This window comes from Plectropomus leopardus, chromosome 12 (genome assembly GCF_008729295.1).
Source record: "Plectropomus leopardus isolate mb chromosome 12, YSFRI_Pleo_2.0, whole genome shotgun sequence".
NCBI classification, from domain to species: Eukaryota; Metazoa; Chordata; class Actinopteri; order Perciformes; family Serranidae; genus Plectropomus; species Plectropomus leopardus.
The window spans coordinates 11,061,304-11,083,174 of NC_056474.1; the positions used below are offsets into that span (position 1 = coordinate 11,061,304).

Below are 21,871 nucleotides of genomic sequence, written 5' to 3' on the forward strand. Positions count from 1 at the left end.
TTTTTTTAATTTTTCTACATCAGAGGGCTTGCATCGACTTCGCCATCAGTGCCAAGCCGATGACCCGCTACATGCCCCAGAACAGGCAAACCTTCCAGTATAGACTGTGGCACTTCGTGGCATCGCCGTCTTTTGAGTACACGGTGCTCGTCATGATCGCGCTTAACACTGTGGTCCTCATGATGAAGGTAAAGCGCTCCTCACAACAGGATTCATGGTGGGACAGAATATACTTTAAAGGGCCTTGTGTTAACTATATGTGCATGCAACATACAACAGTTCGTATGATTGAACGAATCAGCACCCCATGAATACTGCTTAACGTACAGTAATGTAGGTTAGGTTTAGAAATGCACTGACACACAGCTTGTGCAGTAAAATCAAAGTCTCATTCATCCAGTCGAATGCTTAGTACTTCCCAAACAGACAGCCCTCTCTGACCGGGAACTGAGCGGGAAGTGAAACTTCTCTATACTCTCAGTACTTTTATTGCGCTGAACACGGGAGCTTCTGGTGTACCACTGCCTTGATCTATTAGTTTATTGTGTGACTTTGGTGAAGAATTAACGCTGCAAAACACCAAATTAAACGCTGAAAAAATATGAATTGAGGCAATCAAATGTTCACTGACTTCAAGTTTTAATCCTCAACATTTTCATAATGTGTACTGAAACGAACAGCTTTGGGGAAGGCAGAAAATCGATATATTAATGATATTTCTTGGAAAATGGCTGTGGGGATTGTGAAGTCACACAAAATAATTTTAAAGTAGGTGTGGAGGTACTTGTCATGTCTGTCAGCAATTTTAATTTTAAAAATAATGTTATTTTCAAATTTCTGACATGTTTCTTCAGTACCACTCGGCCCCGGCAGCCTACGACACGGTCCTAAAACACCTCAACACGGCCTTCACCGTCCTCTTCTCCATGGAGTGTATACTCAAGATTATGGCATTTGGTTTTGTGGTGAGAGTTAACACAAGAAGAGACCACTGATAAACAATTTGTCTATGCTGAATCAAATTACTTAAAATATTTTCTTTTGCCGCAGAACTACTTTCGAGATACTTGGAATATTTTTGATTTCATCACTGTTCTTGGCAGCATCACGGAGATAATTGTAGATTTACAGGTAAGATTCTGCCAAGACACCATTCATTTTCACAATGTTGTGACCCTAAAAAAAAAAAACGACACAAATAGCCAGCGTTAAATGCAGCATTCTTTCTGTCCAAGTTTCCCGCGTGTGTTACGATCCCTGCCTCCAGACACAACTTAAGTCATGTTGTGATGAATTTCGCCATCTGTGTTTTACATCCTCGCTCTCCCTTCTGTCTGCCACTCTCTCCCTCCCACCCTCCCTCCCTCTTGTGTCACCCTCTCTCCAACCATTTGTGTGTCAGTCGGTGAACACCATCAACATGAGTTTCTTGAAGCTTTTCCGAACGGCCAGGTTGATCAAGCTGCTGAGACAGGGTTACACCATCCGCATCCTGCTGTGGACCTTCGTACAATCATTCAAGGTGGGATGTTTTACAGTCTTCTCTCCTGTCACTTTGATTCCTCACACAAGCATGATGATGAGATTTAATTAACTGTCTTTGCTGTCTCCTCTCCAACAGGCGCTTCCTTATGTCTGTCTCCTCATTGCTATGCTTTTCTTCATATACGCCATAATTGGAATGCAGGTATCTGTTTGCTTATATATCAAAAATAACATAACAGACTGTCACAGCTCTCAGCTGACGCCAAACATTCGGTTATGTAAATGGTTTCTGAGTATGTGACTGAATTTACATGTTTTTCTGTTGTCTCAGTTTACCTGGATTTAACAGATGATATTGTTTTAACCTGTATTTGGTGTATTATTTTCTTTATTATTATTTATATTATTTTAGGTAGTTTGAGCCATTTATATACATTTATTAATACAAGTGATTGCTTTCAAGATTGTTATCATCTGGAATGCGCGATAATACCGGCACGTCATCTGTATCGGCAGATATTGGCTTTAAAATGAGATACTGGTATCGGCCATCATGCCGATTTCTGCTGATATCACAAACCAGTATTTTTTTTTTTACGTTAGTTATTTAATTGATATATTGAGCATGTATAAAATATTAACCCTAAGTTGAAGTATTTTTTTTATTTTGCACAATGAATGAATATTACATACACTGAAAAGCATTTTGTTTTATGTGACTATCTGCTGGGGGGCTGTCACAATAAGCGTATGTATGCATAATATGATGTTAAATTCCACTACATAAGAGACTTGATGATCACTAAAATTAGGTATAGAAAAGGGTGGATATGTCTGTTAACGGCCAAATTAGTTTTTATATATCGGCATAACAGATATTGGCAAAAAAATACGATGTCATGCATCCTCAGGTTTAATGTTTTGTTTGACTTTTTTTTTGACAAATTAACAAATACTATGTCAGAAGCCAATGGGAATTCCTATAAATAAACACAACCTGTTTTCTGCAGGTGTTTGGAAACATCAAGCTGAATGACGAGAGTCACATCAATCAACACAACAATTTTAAGACCTTTTTCAGTGCACTGATGCTGCTCTTCAGGTGAGATTATCAACAAAAACAAACTTTCAAGCCTTGATTTCTTCAGCTTTAATTCTCTTAAAGAGACAATATACCTCTGAATCGAACATTACATATATTTTCTCTTACCTGTGTTGTTATTTATAAATCTTGATTGTTTTGGTGTGAGTTGCAGAATGTTGGATATAGCAGCTGTAGAGATGTCCGCCTTATCTCTACTATAATAGAACTTGGCGGCACTTGTCTGGTTCTGCTCAGAGTGCTAAAAAAGTATATATGAAAGGCAGACGTCTCCATGGCTGATGTCTCCAACACTGCAACTCGAACCAAAGCAATATAGTTCTATAGATAGCACTGCAGGTAAGAGAAAAATATGTGTTTTTATTTTGGGGTTAACTATCCCTTTAAATCAATCTGGATCTTAATTTGTTGTTAACTATGTGTGTTTTTGTTTAAACCACCAGGAGTGCGACGGGGGAGTCCTGGCAGGAGATTATGCTTTCGTGTCTGTCGGGTCAGGAGTGTGAACCAGACCCCTCCATCTCGCCCCTCATCACGTCTCCAGACCACGAGGGAGGCTGTGGGACTGACTTTGCTTACTGCTACTTTGTCTCATTCATCTTCTTCAGCTCATTCCTGGTCAGGGCTGCACCAAAATAACACTCTATTTGTATATTTGTCAATTTCTCCATTGTCTTTACACACAGCTTTTCTTTCCAATTGTTTGCTCTTTGTCCTTTTTAGATGCTCAATCTGTTTGTGGCTGTGATCATGGATAACTTTGAGTACCTGACGCGAGACTCGTCAATCCTGGGGCCCCATCACCTGGATGAGTTTGTTCGCATCTGGGGGGAGTATGATCGTCTTGCATGGTGAGACTTGATCTTAGGGGTGTTGGGACAGTGTTGTTGTTGTTTTTGTTTGTTTTTCACCATTAAAGCATGCAAACATGTTTTTGTAGAAATACAAAAGACACAAGACATAACATAACCAATTGTAGAAATATGATGACTCCATATCACAATCCAGTTATCCTCTGGGGTAGCCTACACATGCAGTTGCTCGCTTAATACAGAAAACAGTCGTTCTGGAGCACTCAGGGAGCTTGGTCTCTTAAATAAAGCTGTGCCTTGGCCATCATGTAATTAGTCGTACTCATACTCGCATCTAAATGTGAACTATTTGCAAAAAAATCCACCAGAGATATTGATTAAAAAAATGGTTGGGACTTTAGGCTTTATAGAACAAGCAATGATATTGACTGCAATTTAGAAGTACATAATAAATGCACTGGTGAAGTGACATGGCATCTAGGAGCAACCATATTTTGTCATAATTCTAATAGTTTTGAATTACTTCAGACATATATGTAGTGATTGCATTTGCAGATTTGCATACCATAGAAGAATGGACTGTTGGCCTTTACCAGGGGCCTTTTAGTTACTGCTGCATTTTTATAAGCTCAGTTTGATTTTGTTTCCAAATGCAGACCCACTTACATTCATGTTCTATCTTTATCCAGCAGAGGGCTGCCAAAGCATGTGAAACACATTTTTCTGTGCAGCGAGCTGACATGTTAAGCACCATCAGATTTAAGTCCAAGAGAGCATCTAGAGTTCAGTGTGCTTAAGATCTTTTTGCTAAAAAAAACCAAATCATTGTTCCAAAAATGTAAAATGCCACAGAATAACAACAAGACCTTTTAAAGGGAACTTGCTGTTTGCCCTCTTCTGCATTAAATCTGAGTTTTATGCCACTTTTCATTAACCTATTCGTCTTCTGCTTCTGTTTCTCTGTGCCTCCCCTCACTCATCACCCTGAAGTGGTCGTATCCACTACACTGCCATGTATGAGATGTTAACGCACATGTCACCACCGCTGGGACTGGGCAAAAAATGTCCTGCTAAGATCGCCTACAAGGTACCGAAAACATTATCACTTCTTTCTAAACTCAGAAGGGCCAGATGGAATGAAAACTCAAGTGAAATTCTTTCTATATGATCTAAATTCATCATATACACACTACAGAAGAGAGAAATATGAATGGTGCATAAGGTAAATGAAGGGAACAAACCAACAAACTCGTTTTTATTTGCACCACAGTTTGCTCAAACTGCATTAAAGCAGTTGTGTATTTTAGTATGTGGAGTCACACTGTGGCTCTCTCTGATGGAGTCACTTCAAAGGTTGTTTAAGAAAATGTAAAGACACCTAATCATTTGGCTGGTAGTGTAGACGGAGGTGTTTGAATAAAGAAATGATTAAACGAATATCCTGTTTTCTCTGTGTCCCATGTTGTCCCCCAGAGGTTGGTGTTGATGAACATGCCTGTGGATGAGGACATGACCGTCCACTTCACCTCCACCCTGATGTCGCTCATCCGTACAGCTTTGGATATCAAAATAGCCAGAGGTCAGAGTCACTAGTTAGCATGTCTTTTGTAAATAAACACAGGCAAAAGGGCTCAATAGCACATCTCAGAGACATGAACATGATTTTAAAAACAGTCTTTACTTGTCAAAAAAAGATTAGGTACACAGGCAAAATAGGTGTCATTTACACTGGGGACATGTCCCCACCACTTTTTGAAATAGCTGATTTTTTCCTCACTTTCTAAAAGTATAATTTGTTTTTTTTCCAAGAAAGAGTAACTAACAAATAGAAATGCTTTGAGAGAGGTTTATTTGCATAATAAGAAAACATCAACACAAAGTAAATATAGCTGAAACGAATGTGCATGACCTTAAAATTGTTCTTAAATGACCCAGAAACTGAAATGCACCAATCAGCAGTTTTTTTTCTCGTCCAAGTTTTCTTTACTTTCTCTTTGAACATGACAACACATATGAATTATTAAAGTCCTGGGGAAAAATAAAAGAAATGAAAAAGACTATTCAACTACTATTCCTGTTTACATGCAGCTGTGAATACTGCGGCTAACATGCCCTAACATGTCATTTTGTAAAATCTCAAAAATAACTGGTTAATGTCTTTTATTTTATTTTATTTTATTATTATTCATTTTTTATTATATATAATCTTTCAAATTCCTCTCACATGAACATCAACAAAAAATAAAAATCACATTTTATGTTAAGATAAAGATTTGAGCTAAAATTGTCCCTAAACCATTGATGTCAGATTTGGTTGTTGTAACATTGGTCTTAAATTTCAGGCCAGCTGGCATTAAAAAGTCTTAAATCTAACTTGCCTAAAGCTGTAGGAACCTTTATGATTATGTTCGTCTGATCAACCACGATTTTTTTAGCTTCAAACTCATTAATATCACATATTCTGTGGCTAAATGTGGATGTTTGTCGCAGGTGGTGAGGACCGTATCGCTCTGGATAGTGAACTGCAAAAAGAGATCAGTATCATCTGGCCTTATCTGCCCCAAAAGACCTTGGACCTACTGGTACCTATCAACAAAGGTCTGGCTCTAACACTGGAGGAAATACTCAATGTAACGCTGAGAGACAAGCAGTAACAGTTAATGTAGCGTGTCTGCCCTCACAGATACGGATATGACGGTGGGGAAGATCTACGCCTCCATGATGATAATGGACTACTTCAAACAGAACAAAGCCAAGAAGCTCCGGCAACAACTTGAAGCTCAGGTCAGCTCTGCATGCTGTTAGTAGCATTGTCGCACTTCAATCTTCAATTTCTTACGCTGTTTTAAAATTAGATATTCACAGAAAAAGATATATTTAAAAATTGATTTTAAGGAAGAAGAAGAAAAACAAAAAGCATCCAACATTAGAGCACAGTTTCAGATAGCTGAGCTGTAGATGTTTATCATCTATAATATGGGACTTGTTCGAATTTTCTATTGCAGTACTATGGCACACTTCTAAGCATAGTGTGATGTATTACATAGAGAAACAAAACAAGCTTTACATTATAAGCTGTGATATGACCTTACCTTTAGGATGTTAAAAAAAGAAGCACAACAAGGAAAAAAGGGGAAAAAATGGGGCAAAATTGCAGTCGAGCAAAAGAATCACGTTTATTCCCAGTTAGTTATATTTCTTACGCATCCGTTGTTACCAAACAGAACTATGTACATTCAGGGAAGAATGTAGCGAATGTATGTGGAAGTTACTTAATTGTTCTGTATTTGGGGTTTATAGTACTCAGTCTTCTTTGACCTTTCAAATTCTTAAATTTGGGCTTGAACAATGTGAAAATGAAATTGTAACAAAGCCCTCTGACCTCTATTTGATGTGATGTGTTTCTGTTTCACTCATTTCAGAAGAGTAACTTAATGTTCAAGCGTCTTGACGCCTCTACACTCCCTGAGGACATTCTGTCCAACACCCAGACGCTGCCGATGATGGCCCACAGCGCTGGCTCAGCCCTGTGAGTCTGTGCATGCTTGCAGATTTTTTAGTTTTTTTACATTTGTGTCTCTATTTATGCGTTTGTTTTATCGTTTCTCTCTTGTCACAATACAGGACCAGGGGAGGCTTTGTGGCTCTGAGCCCCATCTCACCTCAGGAACTGTTTTTACAGCCCATAAGCTCTGACACAGAGGCTGGTCAGCAGCAGAATCTGGTAAGAAAAAGCACCAACATGCGCCTAAAACCATGCAACCACTGCAACCATGTCTTAGAGGAGGGATTCATAACCTTTTAACTGAACACTGTCAGCTCGTCACAGGGTGTCTATAGAGACAGAACGCAATTAGGTCCCACCCACACCGGAGGGGAAGGAAGTCATGGCTCTCCAGTGACTTTGTATTGTGTAAAGGTGCCTCCTTGTCACATATGTCTCTGGGCAAACAAAAAAAATGTCTAAAAGCTGCTTTGTGGTGGGATGACAAACATAGTAAACAATCCAGAATTTATTTTTTGTAAGGTGCCTAACAGAAAAACAGTCTTTAAGAAGATAAAAGTGGATACAGTTAACAAATCAGGCTTTAGCAGGAAGAATGAGAAAACTGTTGGATCCTGACTCTCATGAGTTACAGTTGCTAATTTTACCAGACCAATCGTAGAAGTCGAAGCTAGCTAAGCTTGTAAATATCAAAGTATTTCACTTCTGGCTATTTAGAGGGATCATTTCATGATCTGCAAGGTAAGGAGAAAAGACAATGAGACAGAAGGACACTACTGACTTTTTCAATGTAACTTTTACTCTCTGGAAGTCATAAGGTGCTAAAGTAATCCTTTGACAAGTTAAAATCTAATGTTTCTACTTCAACACAGGCATTTTGTTTCATCCCTTAATTGCATATTGTGGTGCCGATTGTTTTCCCCTCCAGTGGGGGTGGTTTTCCGAGTGTGACGTGTTGCGCTCTGTCTCTAAGTGTAGGGTTTGCAGGCAGTTAAATGAAACAGCAATTTTCCTTCTTGTTTCTTGAATAACTGTAGAGATCAAAATAAAAAAGTAGTAAGTAGGAGAATTTTTTATTTTCAGTTTCTTATCCTGTTATTAATTTCACAATTCCATAAGTGCAACACACATCTGCAGTGTTTCAGAGTGTCACGTGACCTGATGCCCATAACACTCACCGTGCTCTTCTTTATACTATAAACTAATGCTGTTATTCAGAAAAACACACTGCAGGTTTGAAAAGAGTCCGAACAAATAGATGGCTGTATGAAGTCACATTCTTTATATCAAAAAAATGCCTCTTTGTCAGTGCCACACACAACTTTTACTTTGTAAAACCTCAGGAAGCTATTTTTTTTTTATTCATTTTTTATGTAAATTTGAATTTCTAAAAAAAGTTGCTGGGATCTTACTGTATATGTTGTTGAACATTTCAGTTTTGAGTAAACATTTGCTAAAGGCATTTAATCAAAGTTTTGTGTTGAAGTCCAAATTCTAAACATTGACGGAAATATTTTCATTTTTATTGTAAATGCATATCCATTCCAAGTATTGGTTATTGGTGTCATTAACCACGAAAAATTGGTATAGGTATAGGCCCTGAAAAAGCAATATCGACCTCTACTTAAATCTCTAAGCTTCTTTGTTAAAAACACACCATGCCATGTTCAGAATAATAGAACAGCACAGCTGCACAGAAGAAAACTATCACGACAGTCCTGTTACAGTAGTTAGGTTGTGTCAAGCCTGCTTACTTCCATAGAAAACAATGGATGTTTGTTTTAAACAAGCATCATATGACGCTGATGTGTGTTGCACTTATCTTATGTCCCCTTTGGGGTTCCCTCGGGTTTGGAACCACTGTCTTTAGAACACAGAACATTTACAAAACAAAACTTTATCTTACTATCTATCTATCTTATCTTCTGAAGTACACAAAAATGGTATAAACGTGTTTAAATTGATGGCGTTACTGTGACTTTTCTCCGTGCCTTGCAGAGCACGGCAGCGCTGCTCTCTGTGCTCCTGTCTTTTAGTCCTGTGGAGGTTGGAATAGCGAAGGCAGATTGTCAAACTTGTTGTTTTGCTGTGTCTGAACTGTCTGGTTTTACTGGTCTACATTGCTTGCTAGATGAATGATATGAAATTATTCTGAAACATATTAGTGTTTGTTCTTGCAGAGGAATGTGTTCGGCTCCGAGACAGATGTCGTCTGGCTCTGTTTGTGTAGCTATGAAGACCTGAACGTGCATGATTAAATGTACCTCCAAGCTGAAATATGGACTCCATCTTTCCCTGTGAACTGTTTTGTTTATTGTCTCTTCTCGCTCGTCTTCTCCACTGTTTCAATTCCGCCTTGGAGTCAGTTTTCCTGTTGCTAGTTGTCCATTTTTGGCTGGAATGGCTTCTGATTGGATGGCGATGACGATGTCTATCATAGATGAGCCTCAGTGATGAAATGGCTGCCCTCCTCTCACCCGAACTGGACCTCCGTGCATATAGAGGCAGTCCTGGCGGGGGACGAGCCTGATTGGTGTCTCTGCTTGCCCTCCTCTCTTGTTTCTGTACTCACCTAGGTGGGCGAGAGCAGTAGGGGGAGTGAAGCCCCTCAGGAGCTTCCAGTAGGCAGGGGTCTGTGTGTGCGGGCCTCTTCCATGCCCCGTCTGGCTGTAGAGTCGCAGGTACACACATCTTCCATGACATGGCCTCTAGGCTGGATCCTGAGGACGTCAGTGGCTGCATGGGCTCTAACGCCAAAGTGCATCGTTCCTTTTGTGATGCCGTGAAGTTTAAATCTGTTTGGGCTTGTCTTTTGTTACTTTGGGAGTCTGACTGAGGCGACAATTGGTAAAGAGGGGTGTGATCTTTGAGATTTTTCATCTCCAGAATGAGGAAACTAAACCTAACTTGTTTATGAGGATGCACTACTTTCTTTTGCACTGACTAAAGCATGTTTTTTAAAAAAAACTCTGCAATGGTCCACTTGTTTCTAAATTGAATAATCCGATTCTAATTACAGCATGTGTAATGTTTTCTTTGTGTATGTACCTTGTGTTTGCATGTTTGTCTGCTTTGTTTGTGTGTTTTCACATACAAGCAGACGGAGGCTGCTAGCGGCTCCATGAAGCGTTCAGCCTCCACTGTTGCGGATCAGCAGGTAAACGGCCTTTGGCAGGAGGAGAAAAGTCCTGAGCGAGTTTATCGACCTCGGCACAAAAGCTACAAGGCCGCTGGTTAGTCTCACTCACCTGTTAATATCACATCAGAATATGTTCTTTTTTCACCATTAGTAAACATTGAATATTGGTGTTCAATGCAGGAACGGTCAAATCCAGAACAACGCCCACTATAGCCATCTCTTTTGCTCTTTATCTCCATTTTTTTATGTTGTCCCTGCTCTCCTGAATGTCTTCCCTCTAGTATCTCGGTCAGAGCACTGGCAGCAGGGGGACAGGGAGCGTGGACGGTCCAAGGAGCGCTGTCACCTCCTTTCTCCAGACGAGTCTCGTTGTAACTCAGAGGAAAGAAGTTTGCACCCCTCACGATCCTCAAGTGTAGAGAGAGCACACACCCAAGATAAACAGGTGTGTCAGAACAGCTCTGATTCAGAGACTTGGACAGCAACAAAGCAGGGTCAGAAAATACCAAGGGCTTTGGCCCAAAACATTTTTAAGGTCAGAAAAAAAAAATAAATGAATGAGCAAATTTCCCCTCCATTACTAAATTTCTCGATTGCCACTTTAAAAATTGAAGGGGACAGATAAAAAGCAAACAATTTTTTAAAATTATTTTATATTTTACTTGTTCTGTAATATAATTTTAAAAATAAAATTATTATGATTATAAATATAGTTTTCAGACATGTTCCCCTATTTTTGGATAATTCTCTACCAAGGTGGTCATTGCCTTTTTCCTCATGTTATGGACAGAAAGCAAACCAATTCAGGTTATATATATATATATATATATATATATATATATATATATATATATAGTATAGTATAATATAGTGTTGTATATTTTGAAAGACAAGCCAAGTGCTACCTGGTTTCATTATATTTGAGAGATGGCAGACATCTTTTCGGCTATTATCTCCAACACTCGGCAACTCACACTAAAACGATCTTGATTGATAAATACGACTACAGGTAGAAGGAAGACAGTTCATAAAGTCACCGTTTGTTCCTTTTTGTCTTTGTTCTTGTCTCCAGGGCAACAGCTCGGACAGCCCGGTGCCCTCCACCTCAGAGTCTAGCACCCCGAGCGGCCGACGTCCCATGTCACAGACCCCAACCCGCTCTCGCCCTCACATCTCCTACTCCCCTCTACACCCCTCCGTCGGCGAGGATGAGGATGAGCAAGGCAGCCCAGAGACCATGAGGCGGGGCAAACCCAACTGGGAGACCCAAGAGGGTGGCACAGGCGAGAGGCGGAGCGAGGCGGGCAGACACCCGTCCCCACCTCGACGCTACCCCTCCGAGCCGTTCCTGGCCTCACAAGAGGGCGACCACAGCCCAGACCCATCCGGCCCCATGGAGACGTTGACCTTTGAGGCGGCCGTGGCCTGCAGCCTGGGACGCTCAAACACCATCAGCACGGCCCGTCCGCGCTTGCGGACTGGCTGGCAGGTCCCCAACGGACACTTTCGGAAGCGCCTGGCACAGACGACCTCTGCTGCGGGCTGTGATCCTCTCAGCGACACAGAGGAGGACGACAGGTGCTAGGGACAGGCGGGAGGAGGGGGAATCCCAGAGAGGTGTTAGACGACTCTGTAGTGGGCAGAGCGGGGGTTAATGTGACTCTTTTTGCATCAGTGCTTCGAGGCCACGAGCCCGCTGGATGTTTGATCAAATGTGAACCCAAAACAAAAAGAACTTCCTGAAACTGTAGTTGCCAATTCACACAGAACACTGACAATAAATAAGGTCTATTTCCTGACTTGTACTTGATGACAGAAAATAATAATACATCTCAAATAGTTTCGGGATGCAGAAAATCAACAAACGGATCAAAATTACATAATTTGTATCAATAGGTATTTTCATTTCTGAAGATGTTTCTAAATGATTCAGTGTTGCTCTTTACAGTATTTATCTGTGGGGTGTGTGAATATGTAACTACATTTTCTTATAAATTAATTGTTTTGTAAATACATTGTGATCATCACACCATCGCCATTTATTAGACCAGATCAATACAAATAAGCCATGACGAAGAGGCGATCTGATACTTTACCAGACAATGTGGATACTAATAAGTAACACTCAATAATGCTGGATTTTTTTATAGTGTGAATGAATGTGCAGGGGAAAAAAACTGCCTGAGTTCCCCCGTCATTTTACTTTTTTTGGTATTAATAAGTTGTGAGATATGAATACAGTTATAGAATAACATAGAAGAGATGCTTATTTGTTATTTCACCCTGCGTTATTGTTACATCATGCCTCCAACAAACCTTTAAAATTATCCTTCAGAGGAGTCTGTGTTACTTCTATTTTTACCAGTCTAAACCCTTTAAATGAGACTTTCCCAACAATTATGTTTAATTCATGATTTTGAGGATTGTTGGGTTGTAATTTAACCATGAACTGAACTGAAAAAGTGATCATTCATCTTTTTTCCACCTTTTTCTTCCTTGTGAATATCATATGAACCATTGCAGACGATGACTGTAGAAACACTGTAGACACCCCATGACGCATTTGCTTCACAAAGTAACATCGCTCTATTACTTACTAATAATGTACAGAGAAATTATGCTGTTTGTAACATTTAGAGAGAAAAAAATAACAGTAAACAGTATCAGCTGATGAGCTTTAAAGGTAAAGGAATCTTTGGAAATGTTCATTTTAAGGTTTGTGTTTTTGTTTTATTTGCCTGAAGAGGGCCCATTATGTGAAACTCACTTAACCAAAAACATGGAGATTTGTATCATACGTTCCTGGAATGCAAATACTTTGTGGGTTTTTATGTGTACAATAGCTGTATATACAAATAAAGGTGTCCTCAAGTTGCCACTGTTATTGGATGTCTTTTTATTTATTTTAAATGCCTCTGTGCTGACTGCAAATTTGGTATGATTGTCAGCTCGGACTCGATTATGAACTGATTAGATTTTGGTGGTCAAAAGTCCCTGAGGACTTGCTTCCATCTAATTATTTGAAGGCAATACGAAAAAAAATTTCAAATGTGGCACAGATGTTCACTTTGAGTCATAGATGAACCGATTAGAATTTGGTAGTTGGAGGTCGAAGGTCACGGGACTGCCTTTAGCTCACCTGGTACCGTGTGCGCCCCTCATGCTGCGTTCCACTCGGAAAAACCAACCTCCGACTCAAAAAAGTGCAGTGGAACAGCCATTCAGGTCGGGATTCTGAATCGGAAACTCGGGCAAGATCCATGTAGACCGAGTCGGTTGCATTGACGCCACAGCAATATGACCGCGCACGTGGTAAATGGTACGCAGTATTGCCTATTCGTCAATTTTACATTTATGCAGTGTTTGTGTTTTGAAATGTGCTATAACAACTTCGTAGTGGCATTTCCATTCAGCTGATTTGTGTTTAACAGAAGTCTGTGAGCACATAGTCTCCTCCTGTCTGTTAGCTACCTTCAACAACGAATTGGCATGTAGCCTTTTGTAAGATCCAAAAATTACCAAAAAGTTATCCATGGGAGGTGGGGTATCCGGTCCAGTGGTAGCTCATGAAGGTCTTCAGTACATGCTGCTGTTCAGAGGTTAGCATGGCCTGGGTTATCATGAGCTTCAAGGTCGCTGTGACCTCACAAAAAATTGATTTTGAAATTTAACACAAACGGCCAATAGGATAAAATAATAATGTTGTGACAATTTTTTTTTTCCGAGACGTCAAAGGTCAACTCCACTGTGTCTTTATGATGCTCTGCAAAAACATTTTCTGTCCATCACTCAGTGTCATATCTCAGAAATGTAAACATTTGGTTGGATACTGACTTTGTGACACTAATTCTTCTTTGCTGATTGTATAGATCTTCTGTGCTGCCGGGGGACGATGTGTGCAAAGCATCTGTTGTTTCACACACGGATGTAAACTGCAACTTGAGTGATTCTCAGAGGCATGCACCCATGAGGCGGTAATTTGAGCTGTAAATATAAATCCTTGAAAGCATCAACAACCTTGGTAAGTAAGACCTTGGAGCCTCTGGCAATAACAACTCACAAAGAAACCAGTTTATGTAGGCAAACTGGCAGTTTGTGCATTTAAAAAGTCTTTGCTTGCTTTACTTATTAGTTGCTAACCCTGACCGTACCTCTGTTATTATTGTGGCTCCTGAAACATGCTTGTTTCAAAGAGGAGTTTGTTGCAGAAATTTTCTCAATATATCTTTCTCGTTACCTGACACACATGTTTTCTGTATATATTATACACTATATAGTATGACTTCAGTGTTGCATACAAAGGGTAGTGAAGCAAGTTACTTTAGAGGTGGGGGTCGCAAAACTTAAAATCTTCATATTACATTTATCATGAAGATTTTAAGGTAAATTGAAGGTGAAGGTAATTTCATAGCTCAAATAAAAAGGAAACAAGCAAGAAACAAGGATACATTTATTGTGTAAATTTTAGTTTATTTTTATTATAAAAATTTAATTCTGTAGACACATTTTTAAAGGTCCTACACATCTCTGGTTCACCCACACAGGTGCTTCCACTTATTGCACCTGATTGGACCTCTGCATCTGAGTGGGAGAGTGCAACCTGAGCTTTTGACCTCTCACAGTAGGAAACGCACAGGTGTTACTAATAACTAACGATGGATCCACTTTTTCAAGTGATTCAGCAGGACGGTGTGAAAGTGAGGCAACATGCAACAACAACGAGACTCTGAAACAGAGACAGCTAAATTGAATTCAGCCTGATAATAATATTCTATCTATTTGTTTTGTTGAAAATTTGCATTTTTGTCATTGTGTTTATTGTTAGTGATCAGTGTAGCTCCACAAAGAGCGCTAATCAGTGAAAACACCTGTGTGGGTGAACAGGGCCTGTAATGTCATTTTCAAGACTTTAGAAAAAACTGTTGAGTCTCAGAGGGAAATAGTGGAGTAAACATTTGTGAATAAAACATTAACAGCAGTCATTCATGATGTTTACAGTAAGATCAGTCTTCAGGGACCTGTATTGAAAATACTTTAATACTTAATTTTTACTTACAAAACATTTTGCAATAATATTACAAGTAAAGAGTAAAAAGGTTTTTTGTTTTTCAAAAAGTTCAACTCATTTCAATATTAATAAGGTAAGCATTAAAAAGACTGATCAGATACATGTTATATATAATCAAATATTGTCAAGGACAACTGATTTTAAAGGGAGTGCAATTCAACTACTAGCCTACAACGACAAAAAATTAAGAATATAGAGAATTGTTTAAATGAAATAAGTATATGATATGTTGTATTAATATTGCATATAATAAAATGCTATATACTGAAATGCTATATAAAATACTACTATAAATACTATAATGTGATAACTTCCAGGTGCAGTTGTATTTTAAGTGTTTATTTATTGTGCCACAGAAGACCATTAACGATGTAGTCTAGATATAAAAACAGTCGATTACACCTTCAACAGATGCAAATTTTGCTTATAACTGTGTAAAAATGTGGAAAATCTGACCAATATTTTGCAATAAAAGTCTACCTAAAGAAAAGGAAAGTAAAAAAAATGGCCCATTTTATATAAATAGATGCTTGAAAAATAAAAATAGAAAAATAAAAAAATAGCAGGGTATATGTATGCTATGCAGGGTTTTCTTTAACTCTCCTGGATATACAGAATTTGCATGATAGCCAAGTTTTATTAAAATCTATATGTTTAGTGAATATTTTTTGTAACATGTTGCACATTTTTACATTACAACAGTGTGGATCATTTTGAATGATTTTTATTACAAATATTAATTTATCAATACACTAATTATGAGATTATCGTTTAGAGCAAAATTAAAGTGCTGTTTAACTAATTTTTAATCGAAATTGAAGTGTTATTTAACTAATAGATATATAGAGATTTTTTATTATTTTGTTTTATTTATTATGTTTATCATTGAAAGGGGCGGGACTTAGGCTTTGTCGTAGTACTACGTACAGAAAAGCATCCAATCAGCGCGCAGAATCACACCCGGACGTCATATCCAACGGACTGATAACATGTCGTCCGGTTGAAGAAAGAGCTAGCAAGGAAGCAAACTGTTTAATGTCACTCACGAAGTTAAAACGCGGAAATGTCGCTACAGTCCAACACTTAGGCCACTTAGCTTAACAGCCACAGCTGCTGCTGACGCAGATACTTTGTAGAAATTGTGCTTGTTAGAAAGGAATGAGCGATACTCATCAAGGAAGTCGTCCAGCTGGCTAGCGAAAAAGTAGCTAGCCAGGCTAGCTGCTAGCTGACGTTAGCACAGGAGTTCTTTGTTTTGTTTTTCTGGTGGAGGTCCGTGTAAAGATGAGGAGAGACTGATGTACTTTAACATTTAACGTTCATGTAGGAGTTTTATAAGCATATACATGGTGTCTTTAGTGGAGTGTAGTTGAGCTGTAAGTTAATGGTCTCTGGGATATTTGACAAAACTAACATTAGCCACCGAGAGCAACTTTAGCAACAAAGGTCTGATTTTCTGCGTCGGCCAGGACAGGACCGGAGACACGGAGATATGGGCAACTGTCTCAAGTCTCCGACATCAGACGACATTTCTCTGCTTCATGACTCCCAGTCAGACAGGGCGAGTTTCGGTGATGGGACAGACCCTGACCTGGAGCCTCCCCCACCGTACCAGGTGAGACACTGATAACACTCAACTTCCATGGTGTCATTCATTTTGGAAAAACAAAGTGTCTGCTACACGTAGGACAGGTGGTTATAAGAATAATCTTAATAAAAAGCCCTTAATTCATATGCACAGGGTTCCCGCAGATCCCTAAAAAAAGTCTTAAAAGGCATTGAATTCATTAATCCAAAAATAAGGCCTTAATTGTTATTAAAATATCTTAAAATCAATCAGTAATCAAAGTCTTAAACATTTTTAGGACATTTCTGACGTGAAATCTCATTAAATGGTAACAAATACGTTTGGTTACATAATTTCCCAAATTCTTCCTCTTAAACTCGGCATGACAGGAATCCAGGCGGTGTGATCTCAGTGTGAAAAACACAAAACCACCAAGAAAGCCAGCCAGAAAATGCCATATATTCCCACTTCAGCTGGTAAACCAAATAGATTGTTACGTTATAATATATCCGTTATCTTCCATGTTTTCTACTCTAAATTTTATTAATTTTTTCAACACTTGGTATAGATAATCTAAGGTTTTCACAAAATGTCATGTCTTAATGTACAGTAACAAAAATTCATTATTGGAAAATTGGTCTTAATTTTCTTCCAGAGAGGCAATAAAATCTAAATCGTAAATCTAATTTACTTTAAGCTGTAGGACCCTGTATGCAGTAGGAATGTTGTAAAAACACACTTGTGTCCCGTGTTTAATGTCTGTGACCTTTTTCTAAGTCTGCCTCGAGTCAGAACACCTGAGTAAACAAACCAGGGCTTGTGCCGGCATGGAATTTGCAAATAATAATTTTCAGGCCTGGAAGATCTTTGGAAAACAACATTAAGTTACGTTTAATTATCAGTACTAATCCTGTCCTGAAGTCATTATCTTTTAAGTAACATGTATTTTTAAAAAAGATATTAAATAGTAATAAATATAACTCAATAAGAAAAGGAGTAACACTTATAGAAGTGGTCATGAAAATTTGCATGAAAATAATGGAAAAGTCATGGAAATGTATTTAGGAAAAATGTGCATGAACCCCAACAAATGTGTTCAAGAGTCAGAATCAGACTCTGGTGTATTGCCATGTACTCTTATTTTTTTTTTTTTTTACATCAAAGACATTTGCTTTGGAGTATTGGTGCATATCATACACATATTAAGAAGCAGTGAAACAAACATTAAAATCAAGGATTGCAAATCCTTGAGTCAAAAAATCAAAGAAAATTACAAATAACATTTTTTAAAAATACTATTAAAATGTACAATATATCAAAAAAATGAAAGAGCTGTGTCATTTTTAGAAGTGGTCGTTTTATACAGAAATGTGCAAAAATATTGTCCAGTGTCCCTGTCAGTGGGGGTCCCAGGCCTTGTTGATGAGCCCAGCTGCAGATGGGAAGAAACTGTTTTTGTGGTGTGAGGTTTAGGTCCTGATGGGCCGCAGCCGAGTGGTTTTAAGTGTTTGTGTGCAGGGTGGGAGGGGTCAACCCCAGTCTTTCCCGTCGACCTCGGAGTCCTGGAGACGTTCACTTCCTGGCTGGACGTGAAGTTAGCTGATCGTCTTCTCAGCAGAGCAAATTAACTGGCTTGTCAGGAATGTCCAAACCAGACAGCTGCTTTATTCACAGAGCTTCACCATTCAGACCATGTACAGGCAAAGTCAGTTGTTACAAGAGGATAAATGTTGTTGTTTCATTTCCGTTTATCTTTTGTCTGTTTCCAGGAGCAGGCTCACATGCCCATGTACCATCCCACGCCCAGTCAGGCTCGTCTGGCCACCCAGCTGACAGAGGAGGAGCAGATCCGCATAGCTCAGCGCATCGGCCTCATTCAGCACCTCCCTAAGGGTGTTTATGATGGCGGGCAAGACGGCTCCGAGAAGAAGATCCGAGAGTGAGCGCTTTGTATTTTTGTGATGTTAACACAGAGGGAGGTTCGAGGTCAATAGAGCTGAGTGATATTAACTAATTCAGACAGTTATTTTAGTTATTATCTCCTGACCTCAGTATCCACATTTCGAGACTTTTAAATGTGACCGATTATTTCATCTCAAATAAAGATGCTATGATAGGGTCAATGGGAAACAAGCCATGAGTGACGGTCAAATAATGCAGGTGAAGCTGTTGTTGTTTTATTTTAATTGTTCTGAAAAGATCATAGAGGCAATCAAAGAGTCAAATGAAGGAAAATATAAGCAATAATGATTGTGATAATCTATTAATTGCCAAAGTCTGAATTTAGTGAGTCATATATTATACACCTGAAGCCCTTTTAAGCAAATTTGTGATTTCGGGATACATAAATAAACTTAAACTTAGACTTAATTTACAGTCAATTTTTAAGAGAAAATGCCATTAAAAACATTAGCTGGTTTTAGGTTCTTAATATTAGGATTTACTGTTTTTTTTCTGTTTTGTATCATTTAAAATGAAATATCTTTTGGTTTTAGACTGTTGGTCAAACAAAACAAGTAATTTTAAGAAGTCACTTCAAGCCCTGGAAAATGTTATACTATTTAAGACATTTTACAGGTTAAACAAAAACACTGATGATCAAAAGGATTTTTTGTTGCAGTCGAAACATCGGTCTATAAAATGCCGTCGTAACAGTATGCATACAATAATTTTCACTGATATAAAATCATATAAAACAAAAAAAAACAACTTTGTCACTTAACAAATTAAGTGACAAATTGACTATTTCCAAATCATTTTTTGTGTCTAAACTGCATTAATTTATGCATTATTTTAAGTTCATATACCTGTAATGCATCTGACCGAGGCTCAGACGTGCATGGCTGAACCTCCGATGTTTCCTTTAACAAATTGTTTTGAGTAAAACATGCCTGGAGGAGGATTTTAAGCTCTTCATTTCATCTGTTTTCAGATGCGTGATCTGTATGCTGGACTTTGTTTACGGGGACCCCATCCGGTTCCTGCCATGTATGCACATCTACCACATGGACTGTATAGACGACTGGCTGATGAGATCCTTCACCTGCCCCTCCTGCATGGAGCCAGTGGATGCTGCCCTGCTCTCCACATATGAGACCAACTGATTTTTCACCCCTCCGCCCCCAAGCTTAGCTCAAACACGGCCCCTCTAGCCCCAAACGCACACACAAACCCAACAGCTGCCCTCTCATAGACTGAGAGGAGCTTAAAAACATGTGTTGGCTGTTTTCTTGCACTTTGAAAAATTCCAAATTTACTCACCTAGTGTTGGCCTTCCATGCCCCCAGGTCTAAATAATAAGCTGGTCTTAAACATCAGTCACATAAGTCGGTAAAAAACTGTTTTCAGACGACCCTGCATGATTGTGTTTGTGTGTTTGTCATGCTGACGGTGAGCATGTATGTGTGTGTGTGTGTGAGCTGTTCGGGCTGTTTGATGACTGTGCATTTCCACTTGAGCCGGTCTCAGTGGTGTTTCTCCCCAACTGATCCCAGTTCACCTTCATTCCCAGTTAGTTGTCAGTAAAATGGATAATTAGGTTAACAGATTATTGACCAAAATGCTATGAGGTGTCGCTAGAAATCAGTTGGATTCAGTTTGAAGTCTCCCGTGGCAACAGGATGACTCTGCAGACTGAGCTCACGTTAAGATGGCCCTACACTTATGGGAAGTATGGGAATACACATCTGAAGTTTACACTGTTGGTGTTTGATTGTAAAGAAGAAATCACTCTCCAGTTTGTGAGGATAACAAAAACAAATATGCACATGCTTAACAAAAATCACCCAAAGTTTTTAAGTACAAAGGCTACTTGATCTTCGGCTCTCCAAATGGCCAGACTTTAAGAAAATGCTTTGAGTTGAAGGGAAAATGATGTGTACGTGAATGTTTTACTCCAGGGGTGTGTTAAAGTAGCTGGCAGCCAATGTAAAGGGCTCATATGTGCATGGGCAGGTGGATCAGTCCGACAAAAATTAGAAATGCTTGCACACACTTCTCATCTGATCCAGAGATTTGCACTTTACTTATAGGACAGTATCTAAACAATATATTAATATATGTACCTTATAACCTTGCACTATCAATACGTCATTCCTCTATTTCCTGAGATGCAAAAGTTAAATAGCTGAAAGGGTATTTTCAAAGCTGTCAGTAGTCACTTATCACGTCAAAGTAAGCCTGAAGATGTATTTCATGAAATCTGTGATTCAGTAGTGTGAGCCTCCGCTTTGTTCTGCTCGACTTTTGATTCTTGTGTGTGTTTTTTGTATAAGTGAAGGGACAGAGGCTTGCTCCGGTTTAAAGGAGAAGTTTGACATTTTGGGAAATGTGCTTGTCTCCTTATTGAGTAAGATACTAATGATTCTGTGAGGTGATGAGCTTAGCTTAGCTTAAAGACTTTTAAGTTTGGAGAAACTTGTTTTCCAGGCATGGAAATATTTTGAAATTAATGGAAAGTTTCAAATATACAGTGTTTTAGGGTGTTGTTTAAAATATGTTCATAAAAATCCCCCTGCATGGAGCTTCGGTTTTGTGTCTTTAAAAAAGGGGCAAAACATTTCCAGTACAGCTTAAACAAACTAGATATAATATGTTAATTAACCCTTTGAAACCTGGATCAACATCAGTTTTATTCTGCTCCTTTCCGGCACCTTTTTCAAACTGTTTAACTCTTTGAAACACGACAAAATTTTTTTTTGAAAACATGGGGAAAAGGCAGTCGTCAGTTTGGCGAGAAATGTCCCATAAATTACAAGAAAAGGTCCAAGGTCACAAAAATGGGATATTAAAAAAATTTAGGAAAAATATAAAACTATATTCACAGTGACTCTAATTATATATTTAAAGTTGGGGTTTTTTTGTGTTTTGTTTTTTTTAGCACTTTTTAGAGTCATTTTTTGTTTATTATTTAGTCTTGTGCTTACTTTTTTTTTTTTTTTTTTTTTTTTTTTACGAATTTCTTGCTAATTTTTGGGCCATATTATGTCAAGTTGCTTATTGGCTTCTCAAGATTTTACAGGAAATCAAATCAATTTGCTTAGGTTTCAATGGGTTAATACGCTGTTGATCTGCTTCCAGTTTTTATGCTAAGCTAAGCTAACTGTCTCTGTCATTTAGCTTCATACTTTGCGTACAGACGTGACAGAGGTTTAAATCTGCATGAAAGCAAAGAAGCACATTTCCCAAAATGTC

General features: G+C 38.7%; 2 protein-coding genes across 3 annotated transcripts in view; both read left to right on the forward strand.

Moving 5' to 3' along the window:
- Positions 1-12,596, forward strand: part of cacna1eb (calcium channel, voltage-dependent, R type, alpha 1E subunit b) — a 76,052-nt gene extending 63,456 nt beyond the window's left edge. Inside the window, exons 32-49 of one of the 2 annotated variants that reach the window (XM_042496945.1) lie at positions 24-188; positions 855-965; positions 1,051-1,131; positions 1,403-1,522; positions 1,622-1,687; positions 2,496-2,587; positions 3,031-3,205; positions 3,311-3,438; positions 4,390-4,486; positions 4,873-4,978; positions 5,890-5,997; positions 6,083-6,183; positions 6,822-6,928; positions 7,024-7,123; positions 9,481-9,585; positions 10,005-10,137; positions 10,325-10,488; positions 11,116-12,596. In XM_042496945.1, the coding sequence (XP_042352879.1) occupies positions 24-188; positions 855-965; positions 1,051-1,131; positions 1,403-1,522; positions 1,622-1,687; positions 2,496-2,587; positions 3,031-3,205; positions 3,311-3,438; positions 4,390-4,486; positions 4,873-4,978; positions 5,890-5,997; positions 6,083-6,183; positions 6,822-6,928; positions 7,024-7,123; positions 9,481-9,585; positions 10,005-10,137; positions 10,325-10,488; positions 11,116-11,628 (2,472 nt within the window). In that variant the 3' untranslated portion in view covers positions 11,629-12,596. The remainder of the gene's footprint in view (positions 1-23; positions 189-854; positions 966-1,050; positions 1,132-1,402; positions 1,523-1,621; positions 1,688-2,495; positions 2,588-3,030; positions 3,206-3,310; positions 3,439-4,389; positions 4,487-4,872; positions 4,979-5,889; positions 5,998-6,082; positions 6,184-6,821; positions 6,929-7,023; positions 7,124-9,480; positions 9,586-10,004; positions 10,138-10,324; positions 10,489-11,115) is intronic. The other variant, XM_042496944.1, reaches the window with a different exon arrangement.
- A 3,491-nt stretch (positions 12,597-16,087) lies between these two features.
- On the forward strand, positions 16,088-21,531 carry LOC121951337 (RING finger protein 11-like). Its single transcript, XM_042497617.1, has 3 exons — positions 16,088-16,726; positions 18,448-18,617; positions 19,611-21,531. The coding sequence occupies exons 1-3, from the start codon at positions 16,604-16,606 to the stop codon at positions 19,780-19,782; spliced, it is 465 nt and encodes a 154-aa protein (XP_042353551.1). The 5' UTR covers positions 16,088-16,603; the 3' UTR covers positions 19,783-21,531.
- Positions 21,532-21,871: the final 340 nt, after the last annotated feature.

Coding starts and splice junctions, on each gene's coding strand:
- LOC121951337 (XM_042497617.1), top strand. CDS start 16,604: ATGGGCAACTGTCTCAAGTCTCCGACATCAGACGACATTTCTCTGCTT. Junction 16,727..18,447: donor AGCCTCCCCCACCGTACCAG/GTGAGACACTGA, acceptor GTCTGTTTCCAG/GAGCAGGCTCACATGCCCAT. Junction 18,618..19,610: donor TCCGAGAAGAAGATCCGAGA/GTGAGCGCTTTG, acceptor ATCTGTTTTCAG/ATGCGTGATCTGTATGCTGG.